Raw genomic sequence first — 15,420 nt, 5'->3', positions numbered from 1 at the left:
GAAGTCACTTCCATTCCCCTGGCTCAAGGCATGGCCACAGCTATTTAACATATCTATGAAACCACTTAAAGGTTATAGATACCTTAAATGACTATGCCAGAGGTTAGCTGCAAAACTGTTGCTGTACAAAACAGCTCCCAGCCCTGTCTGGTATAGCTCAGTGGATTGAGCACAGGCCTGCGAACCAAAACATCACTGGTTTGATTCCCAGTCAGGGCACATGCCTGGGATGCAGGCCAGTTCCCAGTATGGGGTCTACTAGAGGCAACCACACAGTGATGTTTCACTCCCTTTCTCCCTTCCTTCCCCATCTCTCTAAAGTAAATAAAATCTTTAAAAACAAAAAACAGCTCCTAATAGCCCTGCTCCATGTGTCCCTTCCCCCAACCCACACTGGTGGCGGGGGGGGAGGACATCCTATATATCTTTTTAATATTTCCTGGACACCTTGAGTTCTGGACCCCATTCCAAATCCTTATTTGGGGACCCTCTCTTGTCTGTACCCTGTTACAAGTGGGCCAAACTTCAGTTGTCCTCCTGTTCAACCCCCAAAGTCATTCCTGCCTCCTGAGTTTTGCCCACTCCCCACACCTTTACCAATCCAAACCTTACACTTTATTCAGCATACACAATAAGTCCAATTCTTTTTCAGTGACCTTCCCTAATAGTACACAATGCTCTCAATTCCCGTAACACTGCTGTGCACTTGGTGATAGAGCTATCTAATTTTTGTTCCCAAGTAGTTTCAGTATGTACAATGTTTCCACAACTAGATCAAAAGGTCTTTGAATGTAGAGGATGAATCCTCCTCTTGTTATGTTTCCTCCATAGCCTACAGCAAAGATCATGGTGCATAATAGATATTTCTTAGCTTGAGCGTGCCCTCTCCAAGAAAGGGGCAAGGGGCAAAAACACTTTTGGTGTCAGAGAGTGCTTAGTGGAAAATGGGGAGAAGGATGTAGCTACTTTGGAAGCAGCTGGGCCTGTTGGGCAATTTATGCTTCTTGTTTTTAAACTTTGGGAAATAAGGGGAGAGCAGCCTCCTCTTGATATCCAGGGAATATAGGAAATACTGATGAGTCAACATCTTTCAAGTCTTCTCTATCCTGCTGCCTCCATTGGCACTCCAGAAAAACATATCTGTCCTATATCCCACCCGCTTTGGGTGTTTCTGCCCACTAAAGGATTGACTCAGATGATGAGATCTTCAGATGCCATAAGAGGCTGGTAGGGAGTATGCTTTGGCACAGGTATATTCTAGTAAGGTAAGCTGCCTCTTCTACTCATCACAATCAGAAATATCTTAGAGGAAAGCAAGGCATGAAGGCATGTGATAATCTATACAAATTTTATTTTAGTATCAATTTGTATGGAAACAAGCAGGTGTCAGCATTATGCAGGCACGGAAAAAAAAAAGGAAAGAAAAAACTCTAGTGATAATTGAGCTTGTATGTACACCATTTGGTTTCAACAGGGACAGGGAGTTTTACTGTTAGCTTCCTGTGGGAACTCCAGTTTCTGCACCTTCCCCTGCTGCCTCTCAGTATCACGATAGAGCAGGGATTTCTGTGCCTTCAATCGGCAAGCCAGGCACATGAAAATTGACTCCACGTTCTGGCTCTCTTTGGGGTCCTTGGCCGATGTCTCAAACAAGAGCATGTTGTGGGCATCAGCAAATTTCAGGGCTAAGTTGGAGGGCACCTGGATCTGTTCCCTCAAGTCACACTTGTTGCCCACAAGCACTTTCGGGACTAGCGGGGGCACGGCATGCCCATTGCATTCTTGAATCCACATTTTGAGGTTGGTGAAGGATGTCATCTTGGTGACGTCATAGACAAAGACCACTGCATGCACATTGCGGTAATAATGCTCGACCATGCTTTTGCGGAAGCGTTCCTGACCTGCTGTGTCCCATACCTGAACCTGGAAGATACAAAAACCCATGTTTGCAGTCAGAAAAGGAAACATGAGCAGAGAAGAGAAAACATGGTTCGGTGTCATTATAAAACTGAGGTGACAAGCCCTAACACAGGAAGTGGTTTTTTGATGGATTGGCAGAATGGACTTATAAAAGTATAGAGAGAAGTTGCTTTCATGGTTCGTAAAGATTTTCTAGTTGAAAATATTGAGTCAAAAAATCTTTTAAAATTTTTTTATTTAATTATTTTCCAAGTCGTTTTTTGTCTCTTACTCCCATCCCAGCCCACCCACCCCCGCTGTGCTCCCCACCTCCCTCCTATTTCCACCCCCTTTAGTTTTTGTCCATGTGTCCTTTATACTTGTTCCTAAATCTTAAGGTTTTTAGTTGAAAAAGTGGGACATATGTTGGTCAACTTTTAAAAGGGTAATTTGGCAATCAAGAACCTTAAAAATGTTCAAAATTCTTTGAGCCTATAATTTCACTTCCAAAATTCTATACAGAAGAAATAGCAGAGATGTGATGAAAATTTTGTACAAAGATCTTAATCACCATGTTATTTATGCTTTTTAAAAAACAAAACAACCTAAATACTCAGTAGAAGAGGAATTGCTAAAGCATATGCATAGATCTATATAGTAGGCTATTATGCAGCCATTAAAAAAGAATAAATGGTGAAGGAAATATGCACAAAATATAAATGAAACCAGGATATGAAATTTTTATATGTTATGGTTCCAATTTTTTTAAATATGCTAAACATAGTCATATGCATAGGAAAACTTGGAAGTGTATACACCAGAACATTAATGATTATTTGAGGGAAGTGGGACTACAGCTAATACTTATTTAGTTCTTTTTTGTATTTTCCAAATTTTCTACTGTAAGCATCCATCACTTCATTTGAGGGCAGGGGTTGGATGACTTTTTTTTTAATCTTTCTTTTTGCTCATCAGGTTTTTAAAAAGATTTTTATTTATTTATTTTTAGAGAGGTGAAGGGAGGGAAAAAGAGAGAGAGAGAGACATATCAATGTGTGGTTGCCTCTCGTGTGTCTCCTGCTTGGAACTGGCCTGCAACCCAGGTATGTACCCTGACTGAGAATCAAACCTGTGACCCTTTGTTTTGCAGCCCGCGCTCTATCCACTGAGCTACGCCAGCCAGGACTTGGATGACTTTTTATTTTATTTTTTTTTAATATTTTCTTTATTTATTTTTGGAGAGAGGGGAAGGGAAGGAGAAAGAGTGGGAGAGAAACATCAATGTGTGGTTGCCTCTCATGCATCCCCTGCCGGGAACTGGCCTGCAACCCAGGCATGTGCCCTGACTGGGAATCGAACCGCGATACTCTGGTTCGCAGGCCCGCGCTCAATCCACTGAGCTACGCCAGCCAGGGCTGGATGACTTTTTAAAGGAAACAAAGTTAGTGTTTAAATCTCAACTTTTAGCTCAATTTATTATTTTAATTTTTTATTTATTGATTTGAGAGAGAGAGAGTTGGGGGGAGGAAGGGAGAGAGAGAAACATTGGCATCATTGCTCCATGCATTCATTGGTTGTGCCTTGATCAGGGATCAAACCCACAACCCTGTCATATTCGGATGACACTAACCAATTTAGCTAGCTGACCAGGGCATAGCTCAATTTATTTTAAGTTCACTTCTTTGTTATGTAAAAGGTAATTTACCTCACTGGATTTTTCTTCTGAATTGCAGCTTATAGGATAAAGGCCAAATTATTGATGGAAAAATGCTGATATAAATAACATACAAAAACACAACTCCCAAGGGACACTCTGGAGTCAACACATTCAGCCCAATCTATTTCCCTTTACAGATCCAAAGTCTTGGACAAGAGAAATTCATACTCAGAATGATGGTCCCAAGGCTCTATACAATTCTCAGTTATCAAAGAAAATTAGATTATGGCCACTAATTGACTACTATGGCTCTTAAAACAAAATATAACCTTTATTTGGAGTATCAGTCATCAATATAATCTAGTAAATATAATTGAATCTCCTTGCTGACTGAAGATCTTAACAGGGCCCCAGAGCCATCATTTGGAACATCAATTTTCATTGTCCAGGCTCCCCTTCATTCCCACTATGGACATGGCCACAACGTGCCTCTGGCACAACCTTCAGATTCACCCATTCTTGTATTTCGATTTTCATGTCCCTAGGCCAGACCCCCTTCTCCTCGCTTCTGGAATACATTGAAGTCTTTTGGATTCTCCATATCTCCACTCTAGTGCTTCCTGGATACTACTTTCAAACTTGCCTTCCTAAGTCCCTGCTTTTATCAGCATGTCATCATCCTCATCAGGAAATTATGTTAGCCCTCTTCTGCATGTGGCATCAAATGGAAATTTTTGTCTGCCATAATTTGACCTCACCCAACCTGATTTCAAACTTCTCAGCAACACACCTCCTTCATTCTGTCCACTGTACTCATGGTCCTGCTATTCACCCTTCCCCTACAGAAATGGTTGCTCCCTCATTACCCTACCCAAATATCACCTACTTTTCAAGGCTCAGCTCATGCCTCCACCTTCTTCCTAAAATCTTCTCCAACTTCTTTTTAATTCTATTTTCTTAGGTATTTCTATTGTACTTTGAGTCCATACCACACCATTTAGAATGCATGTATTTATTTGGCCCTGGCTAGTATGGCTCAGTGGATTGAGCACTGACCTGTCAACAGAGATCAATTCCCAGTCAGGGCACATGCCTAGGTTGTGGGCCAGGTCCCCAATTGGGGGTGTGTGAGAGGCAAGTGATTAATGTATACCTTGCACATTGCTGTTTCTCCCCTTCTCTTTCTCCATCCCTTCTCCTCTCTCTAAAAGTAAATAAATATAATCTTTTTTAAAAAATAACATATTTGTTTGTTCTCTAGTTGTTTTATCAGTGCTCTGGGCACCTCTCCACCTAAACTATAAGCCATCTTTTCTGCATCAGATCACTCATCATTATGGTTGTCGTAGTCACTGTCATCATTATCAAAAAGCAGCATTGTCCTGAGCCACCAAAACTACAAGCAGTCTGGCATCCTAAGGTATCTGCCAAGGTGATTTCAGAGAGAACATTCAACTTTGGTACGTAGAAAAACATAAGTCCTCAAAGACTGATTTGCTTCAGCAAGCAGAGCCAGAAAAGACTTTCATTTCTTCTACAGCTCTGGTGCCCTGAACAGGAATAAAAGGAGAGCAGACCAGGAAACAAATGGAGGTCAAAGGGAAGAGAACAGGTATAGCATGAGAATATCGTGATCTCCCCTCCACCCCCACCCATCATCCAAACTCTAGCTTCTGAGCAAGCCTAAACCCCTACCAGCTCTCAGACATGTGGCAGATGCTTTAACACCATGAACTCAGGACTCTAAAAATACCTACCAGTAGCAAGAACACGGGTGGGAATGTGGCGAGATGTTTGGAGCTGAGTAGGTAGGCTGTTTGGCTTTTCTTTGGCTTCAAAACTGTACACCACCCGAGCTGCCAGAATTGCAGGGAGGGCCATCTCTGCTGGAGACTACCTTTGCCTTTCCAGTGCCATGGAGAGCCTTGAAGCTTTTATTTGCAGGCCCAAAATTGAAACTGGGGGCACCGCTCCCATGCTAGTTCTTTATAAAGAGCTAGAATTCTACCCCACCCTAAATTCTTCACGCCCCTGTTTGTGGTGAGAAGTGAGCTGAGAAGCAGGCTGCTCACAGGACAAAACCAGAAGAGCCGTCACAAAGGAAGAGCACAGCAGTCAGGTTCATGGGACACACAAAGGACCTCATTTTTGTTTGGCAGTTTGATGTCCATATTCTCAGCATCCTCATAAGACCTTGGCCCCTGATAGAGAGTGAAATCACCTCCTTCCCCTTTTGCAGCTGGCACTCCTCTATTCACCCTTCATTTCCTATGGGCACTGCATCCACATGGTGGCCTGGGGGTTACAACTGTCCCTTAGCCACATGCATGCTCTTCAGAAGATGCATATGGCTAAGGGTCAGTTATCTTTTCTCTCCAAGGGCGAGTGGGGCATAATGGAATTAAACCAACTTGGGTGCAAATCTCAGCCCAATACCGTACTACCAGTTAGGTGTCCTTGGGCAGATAACTCTATCTTCAATGTCCTCCCGTGGACGCTGAGGATAACCACAGCAATCTTGTAGCAATACTGTGAGGATTAGCATTCCTTGTAAGTACATGGCACAGTGCCTAATAAACACCCTCCCTTCTTCCCAGCCCCAAACATCCGGCATCATGTCTGGCCCGACAAGTAATTGAGTGGATACTGCTGAAATACAGCAGTAGCTTTGGAATTGGGAGACCTGGGTTCTAGCTCCTTTGCTTAGTATCCAAGTAAATGATTAGGCAAATGAAATAACACATTGAAAAAGAGCTTTGGCAAAATATAAAGTGCTCTGCAAATGTTCATTGTTGCCATTGTCTCGGAAGGCCCATCAGCCCTGCCCTGGTTGTACTGTTCCTTGGACCTCTTGGTTCTCATCTTGGAAAGCACAGAAAGCTTGGCTTCTTGAAAATGAGATAGAGCCAAGGACAAGCAGTCAGTGGGGAGTGGGAGGAGAGAGGAATGCCAGCAACCTGCCATGGGTGGCTGGGGGCAGGCCCAAAGTGACAGGGATGTTGGAGGAAGGTCAAGGGCACAGCATGGGGAGCTACCAGAGATAAATGTAGCCTTATTAAACAATTTTCCTGGGACTGCCACTGCCTGAGCAAGTTTCAGCAAGTCTCCCACCCCTGCACATGCTCATAGCTGACATGGAAATTTCTTTTCCCTAGGGGACAACATATCTGGCACCTCTCTATACATGAAGCTTGAATGTCCTTTGTTGGGGGCCAGTGGAGGAGAGTAGAAGTGGAAAAGGGGAGAAAAATACATCTGTAACTTCTGGAGAGTTCCAGAGTGGGTGACAGGAAAAGCTGAAAATAATTTTTGTTAACTAGCTAGACAGAGACAAAAAGAAACTCATGCACAGAAATCGAGGAAGCAAGGCAGACAGAGAAACACACTGATGGGTAATTAACCATTAAGGTAACTGGCAGAAGATGGAAGCCCTAAGGAAGACATGATGTCATTCTGACTGCAGGCAGCTTCTGAGGGAACATTTAGCTCTGCCTTCGTCCACTTGATAATGTAACACAAGAAGGTGTTTTTCCTAGTGGTCAGCAGAGGAAGAGATATCCACAGTCCTCGTTGGCACCTGCCCACAGCATTGGCTGACCTGCAGTTTGCCTGATCCAGAGGGCTGGGCTGAACGGATGCCCAGCCCGTGTAAGGAACCAAACTAGGCAAGAGAGGCTGCTTCCATGAGAATTTACTAAGAATGCCTCCAAAAGTAGTTCTGGGCCTCCACCTGTGATACCTCCTCCACCCCACCCTTCACACATTCCTATTTGGCCTTTTCCAGTGCTTTTAGTCTGATACAGGCTCAATATGTTTTAGCTAGACCAATAGGAGACACACCCATCATGGTCATTATGGGAAGCTCCACCCTTCCTTTGGGGGCAGAGATGCCTCCGCCAAGGTTGACGTCAGGAAGGTACATCAACTTTCCTGTATGATGTGTCTCTTCATCCCTATCACAGGTTACTGCATGGGTTGCACGGTTCAAGGGAGGACAAGCCCAGATCAGGGATTTATGTGAAAGGAGCACCAAAAGGGAAATTAGAAGACCTGAGTTGTAGGTCTGGCCCTGTGTGAACTTGGGCATGTCACTTTCCCTTTCTGAGTCTCGGTTTCTTATCTCTAAAATGAGGGTGTTGGAGTAGAGTCTCTAGGTCTCTTCCATCTCTGACCATTCTCTGATTCTCGCACCTAAGGTGAGACAGTAAAGGTGCAAAAAGTAAAACTTAGGGCGGGGGAGGCTGGGATGGGAGAAACAGACAAAAAACTGTACTTGAAAAATAACTAAATAAAAGTAATTTTTTTTAAAAAGTAAAACTTAGATGAGATACTCAGCCCAGTGCCTGGGGTGCAATTGAAGGAGACAACTTGAAGGATTCTGGGCCCTGGGGCTAGGACACGACCCCTGGCCTAGAAGAGACCACCAGGCTGGCCGCCGGGTATGCCACCTCCCACTGTGCACATTCCCCCAAGGCCAGATATTTCCCCCTAGAGTAGAGCACAGTGGTAGAGAGATTAGGCTCTCTGAATCTAGGTTAAAATACTTGGCCTGTCACAGGGAGGCAGGATAATGAGATAGTAAAATGCTTAGTTGGGCACAAAGGTCAAAGACTGAAGCTTGAGCCAAATGCCTTTGGGCAAGTTATTTAATCTCTCTAAGTATGCTTTCCTTATCTGTATACTGGAATGACAATTATAGTCCTAATTTCATAGGGCTACTGTTAAGATAAAAAAAGATAGTGCATGTCAAGTGTCCAGTCTGGGCACTTTATTCAAAAAGCAGGGGTTGTTGTTGTTATTACTATTACCTACTCGTTGGAGGCTTTTCTTGATGTTCACGTTAACTAGGAAACACTGGATTATAAATGCTACGATGGAGAGGGGCTGAAGACACACTAACTGCAGACACCAACTTGGTTTTCAAGGCCATACGGATACCCCTGGTAATTAAGAGAGTAGTCCCAAATATGCTGAATCAGGAGCAACCCAGTAGAGGCCACACCCTACTCATGGACGGTGAGAAGAGCTCACTGAGCTCTCTTTCCCACTCTCCCGGGAGAGCTGGCATTTTATAGTCTGACAGCCTTCTATTGCTGACTGTGGTCTAGGACCACCTCAGCCTAGCACACTGGACTTTTCTCTTTTCCCCAAAGAGAGAAGCCTTTGGAAGTCACCTCCTAGCGTGGTTTTGATACTTGTTCCTTGAGAAACTCCAGGCCAACCGGAGTGTGGGGCCAAATCTCCTATTGAGATAATATGCTCACTGCCACGCTGTGCCGCCTTCCCCCAGACATGCTGGTCTTCGCCTGCTGGGTTTAACCCTGAGGTTGCAACAACTTTACAAGAGGCAGGGCCACCATGTCCCCACTCCCACACCCCACCCTGAGATCCTTCAGAATCTGCCCTCAGAAATCTCCTTCATGTCATATGTATCACAAGGCTTTGCTCTCTTGAAATAGCATCTTCCCCTAAAAAAGTCTGCATTGAGCACTTCTCCGCACGTGGTGTTCTGCTCAGCTCTCCTTCTAGTGAGTCACACTGTCACAGGCTCTGTCCCCTGGGAAAAGTCCAGAATCTTTAGCAGGGACTGTAAAATCCAGTTTGGCTAAGTATTGGGCTGTTGCAAGAAAAGAAAATCTTTTAAAATTTTCCCCAAGAGCATTGGTTGTGACCCTCTTCCACTCATTTTCACCTCCCATTTTCCACTTTGTAGCTTTCTCCTCCCTTCTTCTCCAGATTCCCAAACACTTCTTTTTTCATCCATGTAAATTGCAGGTGGACTTACTTGCCCTGTCTTAAATCCAGAGTGCTGTTTGGCTCAATGTGACATTTGATATTAAACGCGTGATAGCATTACATTTTAAGGGTCTTGAGAGTTTAAGGGCACATCTGAAAGTACATTTCTACTTTGTATTGTTAAGGCATACTTTGGAAATTCCAGAAACTTACAATATTACATTAAAGAAGCTAGACATTACATTACATTAAAGAATTATGAAAGTCCTGTTAAAGGAGTTCATCATCACCAAGCCCTTATTATATGAAATGTTAAAGGGACTTATCTAAGAAAAAGAAGATAACAAACATGTACAGTAAAAGGACAGCAAACTCACAGTTATTAACAACCACACCTAAAACAAAAGCAAACTAAGGAAACAACTAGAACAGGAACAGAACCATAGAAATGAAGATCACATGGAGGGTTAGCAACAGGGGAGTGGGAGGAAGAGAGAAGGGGGGAAAAGTACAGAGAATAAGTAGCATAGATGGTAAGTAGAAAATAGACAGGGGGAGGGCAAGAATAGTATGGGAAGTGCAGAAGCCAAAGAACTTATATGTATGACCCATGGACATGAACTAAAGGGGGGAAATGTGGGTGGGAGGGCATGTGCAGGGTGGAGGGGAATGAAGGGGAGGAACTATAATAACATAATCAATAAAACATATTTAAAAAAAAAAAGAAAGTCCTGACCAAGCAACGATCAACATAAAGCCCTGGGAAAGGAGAAAGACAGATACCTACTCTGACTTTAAAAAGGAAATGTAGCCATTCCCCCCAAAACACAAGAGGTGAAAAAGATCACTGTCTCAAAACAGTGCCCTATTTTCCTGACCCTGGGGCTCAGTGGTTCTCAAGACCTCCTCCTTACCAGTACTGAGCTGCCCGTCTTCCTAAAACATCCAGCACCTTGGCTCGGTTTCTGAAGCCATTTTAAAACACATTCATTTTAATAACTAAGGAGTCCAGAGTCTTGCAGAGTTTACAGTGTTTCATCATTTTCCCCAGTTACTCAGCCCTCCTCTCCATATCACTGTGAAGATAGGCCTTGTGGTCATGTGGGCTCTTTTGACCAGCAGGAGGGAGGTTTACCTTCACCTGACTGGGTCTGACCACAGGCTCAAGAAGAGGCCAGCTGTGGGTCTACTGGAGTTGGTCTTTAGCGCCCAGTGTCTTTTGATATAACTTTCCTACCCATAACCATACCCCCCTCTGCTCCCCTGGTACACGAAGCTGCCCTTGTCACGTCCTCCCTCCTGCTATCCTCTGCACATTGAAATATTCCTGTCCTATCCAGTTTCCCCATCTTATGAACCAACAGTGAGTACAAATGGCCAGACAAGAATGTCTGTACTTGGCCTATTTCATGAAGTAATGCGAAGGGAGGACTAAGACACATCCCTCGGCCCTCAGATAAGTTGCTCTGCCTTTTTACAAAGGCCTGGTGAAGACAATACCTAGAGAATGAGTAATGACAAATAATAACAAATGCAGAAGATATCATTTGAGGAGTACTGTTCCAAAATAATATGTTTTGTCTATTATGAAGGGCAGGTAGGTGACCCTGTCTCAATTTCTTTAAAAGGGTTCATGACTTTGTGCTAGAACAACCCCACTCCACTCTTATTACATTTCAGCCCTAACGTTAACCATAAACTGTATTTTTCTATGGATTTCCATTCTTTACTCCCCTCTAATGCCTTGGGGCTTAATCAGACTGGCTTTTTGCAGCCTATTGGCACCCAAGAGGTAGAAAAGACCTCAAGAAATGTATAGTGCTTTGGGATCCATCCCACAGATCAGGACAGGGTTCCCTCCTACCTCCCTCCGCTCATGGCTCAGGGTTAAGGATGGAATCACACAGCTTTTCCTGGCAGGAGCTGCCAGGCAGAAGCAGAGGGCATGAATGCACCCACTCCAGCCTGCCCTAAAAACGGGTGAGGTCGGAACCAGGCAGCTCAGAGAGGCAAAGGGGGATGAGGAGGTGCCAACGATCATGGGCCCAGCAAGCATCCACACAGTCACTCACCTGACACTTGACAAGCACTAGAGCGGATACCTCAAGCGAGGACCCCTCCCAGAGCCCACCCTTCCTGGACCTGACCATCTGGATCACCTTGATCTTCTCGCCCTCGATTTCTACGGTCTTCTCCCTGAAGTCCACGCCGATGGTGGCCTCAGTTTTGTCCGGGAAGGTCCCGCCGCAGAAGCGGAAGGTCAAGCAGGTCTTGCCTACGTTGGAGTCCCCAATCACGATGATCTTGAAGATGCGAATTTGCACGTACTGGTCCAGCGACGAGTCGAGCTCCAGGGACGCCAGGCCCGCGGCCGAGGCGGGTTGCAGGCTCCCATGGCCCAGAATGGGCTGCGCCATCTCCCCGGGACAGGACGGGACGAGACCGGGGCCCCAACCCCCCTCGAGGGTTCCACACAAAGAAAACGACCACGTTAGTGCGCTCGAAGCAAGCGAGCTTTGTGCATGTGTGTGTGCGCGCGTGTCCGCAAGTGTGTCCGCGCGTGTGTGCGTGCACCGACACTGTGAGCGCGCGCGCTCGTGCAGGGGGTGCCTCACACCCCAGGTCCCCCTCCTCCTCCTTCAGCGCACCCTCCTCGCGGTTCTGAGGCACCGACACAAAAGCCAGGCAGAGAAGGAGAGATGGAAAAAGAGAAGGCTAGCCGCGAGTCTTCTCCTTCTGCCTGTGCCCTTAGACAGGACGCTAAATCAAGAGGGCTACACCATGGCGCTCCCTGAGCCACGGTTGCGCCTAGGCCTAGACCTCCGGAGGTGAAAGAGGTGTTTCCACCCCGCAGTCCAGGGACACGCCTCAGGGAGGAAGCCTACTGAGGAAAGGGGTGGGTGGAGAGAGCGGCACACACCACCCCGGGATGGTCTTCCTTTCTCCTTGTCCCCATTTATTTTATAGGTCTCAGGCTCCCCACCCCCACTTTCTAGGAGTGCTGGAAAATCAGCGGCCCGGAACACAGCTGAGGAGGACAAAGAGCTGTACCCTAAAGCATTTTTGGAGCACTTTGGCCTAGGTACATTATTATTCGGTGAGAGTGGACTGCGGGGTGGAGACACCTCTTACACGTCCGGAGAGGCGAGCAGCTGAGCCGCGCCTCCGAGGACCCCTCCTAAGCCTTGGGATAGAGGGATGCTCTGTCTGATTAAGGAAGCAGGTGCACTCGCGAAATCCACTCGAGAGCCCCACTCGCGAGCCCCAAGGAAGAGGAGCCAGGGAGGGCGTTGCCAAGATACGCCCTGGGTCGTGAGGGCCACGTAGCTGAGAGGAGGGCGTCAGGGGGCACTGGTGTGCGTGGGGAGGGGGGTTACTGTTTCTATTACAGACTTGCCACATGTAGGGGGGCGCGTGCCAGGCGCCAACCTCCCCTCATCACACCATGAGCACCCATCCTCTGAATGTTCAGGAGAGTGGCTCTCATTGGCTGCTGCAGTCGGTTGTGTTTAACTGGCCAATGGGGAAGGCCTGCCGTGGGAGAGGGCCATACAGGGCGTAGGGGAAGGGGGGAAGCTAGTGGTGGCAGCTCCAGCAAAAGGGGACTTTGTTTCTGGGGCTAACCATTCCAGGACCAGGTGGAGGGATCTTGCGTAAGGCATAAACCTCACAATGTCTTGCATTCACGAGTTCTCCGTATAATCTTAAACCCTTCCAGAATGGTAGAGTTTCCAAAAGAATTGGAAACCCCTAGGAGGGTTCACCCCTCTGCAATTGAATGTAGACAAAAAGTGGTTGGGTCTAATTTGCCCGAAGCCTAGATTATGCTTGGAAAATGATAAATGAACAGCACTTTCTCACGGTTTTAGGGGGCAGCTTCCCAAATCTTACTAAGCATCACACATCATGGTCAAGACCAGTATTCCCTCTCTTGAAAGTGATTTGCAGGTTCAGAATTTGTTTCAAATAACTTTACTGAGGTACAATTTACATACAATAAAGTGCACCCCTTTTAAGACTTTACCCATCCTCCCACATATTTCTGAGGAGTAACATTGACATGTACCAATAGCACCTACATAAGAGTTATTTGCTAATGTCATCAAGGTCAGGGATTCCAGCAGCACACTGGAGCTGCCTTCCTATTTGTGTGTGAGACTGAGCTGCAGAAGAGACAAACATGACTAAATCCATCTTGCTGTGAGAAAAAACAATTCAGTGCATCGGTAATAGATCTGAAAGCAAGTTGGAATGCAGCTGCTCAGTCAAGTCCAAGTTACACAAAGTGGCTTGGAAAATGGAGTCTTCTAGTTCATAAGCTTTTTAGTTGAGTTAGCAGATATATTTATAGCTAACTCTTTTAGCATATATGTGGGTCACCCATTTCTAAAACCCTAGATTATGCTATTCAATATTAAAACCATCTTGAGAAGGATTTAATCTTAGTTGGTTAAACCAAGGCCATCATTATGAATATCAATTCCCATTGTATGGTGTGAATAGCACTCACCTTGGGGTGTTTTTTTTTTTCTTTTGGATTGGCTTATGTCTAGGTAATCGTTTTCAGCCTCATTCCTCTATGTATTTGAAGCTGAATGTGGTGATCATTATCTACAGAAGAGTAGCTATTAAAAGGGGGAGACATGCCCTGGCTCAGTGGGTCAGTTGGTTGGAGCGTCATGATGTACACCAAAATGCTGTGGGTTCCATCTCTGGTCAGGGCACATAAGGGGGAGGCAATCAGTTGATGTTTCTCTCTCACATCGTTTTTCTCTCTCCCTTCCTCTGTCTCTAAAATCAACAAACATATTCTTGGATGAGGATTTTCTAAAAGAGAGGGAGGTAACTACTAATTGGGTATATCCAATAGGTAAGAGTGGAAAGAAGCTTTGTCAAATCACAGCCAGAATTAATGCTAAATCTCAGAGGGATATAAAATAGTATCCACATAATAAGACTATTTAGATGTACACTTCCAGTAAAAACTTGTCATTGAGTCTGAGAGTTCATATTTGTAAGGTAGAAACATTAATTTCTGGAAATGTGGTGTCTCAAAATGTGCTTTGTGCCCTAATAAAAAGTGTTTGTTACCTCTGTGGGGTGAGATTTTGGGGGTAACTTCCACTTACATTTCTGGAGTTAATTTGATGTGTGTAGTTGCTTTTGCAAAAAAAAAAAAACACAGTGAAATATAATTTTAAATTAAAAGGACAAGAAAACTACCTCATTGCACAAATCAAAAATGCTACACAATGCCTTTTCTTTGTTAACTGTGTATCATTAAATGATTGCCTTCCAAATATACCTGGTTGTTTTCATAGGTACCTTATCATCACAATTTAATAGTATTTTCCAGGTAAATCCAAATATAAACAAAGCAAGAGTGGAAATGTTAATGTAACTGAGCATAATGTAACTGGGCCCATTCATGTTGTTCCTACCTATGACCCTAATTGTGGGGTCATAATTGTATGAGTCAAAATTGTTAAGTCATAATTGTATGACCCAAAAATTGGTGTTGAAATAAACAGGTTTTTATTTATAATAAAAAAAGTATTTTCCAATGCTTCTTTCACCAACAGATATGATTAACTTTTAATCAATCCATGTTTATTATTAGCTTTCAAAAATAGCAATAGCAATACCTGTAAGGCTTTTGAAATATTAAATAAATATAAATAATTTTTACCTTATTGTGGAATTGACATTTTCAATATTTATCCCCCAAAGCAGCCCTAGGTAAAAAGCTGCCTATTGCCTGCACTTCTGAACCTTATTCTTTTTTTAAAAATGTTTTATTTATTTATTTCAGAGAGAGGGGAAAGAAGGGAGAAAGAGAAAGAAACATCAATGTGAGAGAGAAACATCAATTGGTTGCCTCTCTTACTCGTACCTGCCCCATCTGGGGACTGAACCCACAACCCAGGCATGTGCCCTGACTGGGAATCAAACTCATGACCCTTTGCTTTCCAGAATCACACCCAACCAACTGAGCCACATTGGTTAGGGCTCTGAACATTATTCTCTTTTAAATTTTTAAATAATTTATTATTTACGCTATTGTAGTTATCCCGACTTTCCCCCTTTGCCTCCCTCCACCCAGCCCATCTCCCACTCCCTCAGGCAAC

General features: G+C 44.6%; 1 protein-coding gene across 1 annotated transcript; it reads right to left on the bottom strand.

Moving 5' to 3' along the window:
- Positions 1-1,378: 1,378 nt before the first annotated feature.
- RAB33A (RAB33A, member RAS oncogene family) lies at positions 1,379-11,939 on the bottom strand. The gene is made up of 2 exons (XM_037147124.2): positions 11,452-11,939; positions 1,379-1,923 (listed from the first exon to the last, which is right to left on the bottom strand). Exons 1-2 carry the CDS (start codon positions 11,707-11,709, stop codon positions 1,468-1,470), a joined length of 714 nt encoding a protein of 237 aa, XP_037003019.2. The 5' UTR covers positions 11,710-11,939; the 3' UTR covers positions 1,379-1,467.
- Positions 11,940-15,420: the final 3,481 nt, after the last annotated feature.

The sequence above is a fragment of the Artibeus jamaicensis genome, unplaced genomic scaffold, assembly GCF_021234435.1.
Source record: "Artibeus jamaicensis isolate MK-2021 breed Jamaican fruit bat unplaced genomic scaffold, CSHL_Jam_final contig_240, whole genome shotgun sequence".
NCBI lineage: Eukaryota > Metazoa > Chordata > Mammalia > Chiroptera > Phyllostomidae > Artibeus > Artibeus jamaicensis.
The sequence above is the reverse complement of the archived record's forward strand: the minus strand, read 5'-3'. Positions and strand labels throughout refer to the sequence as shown.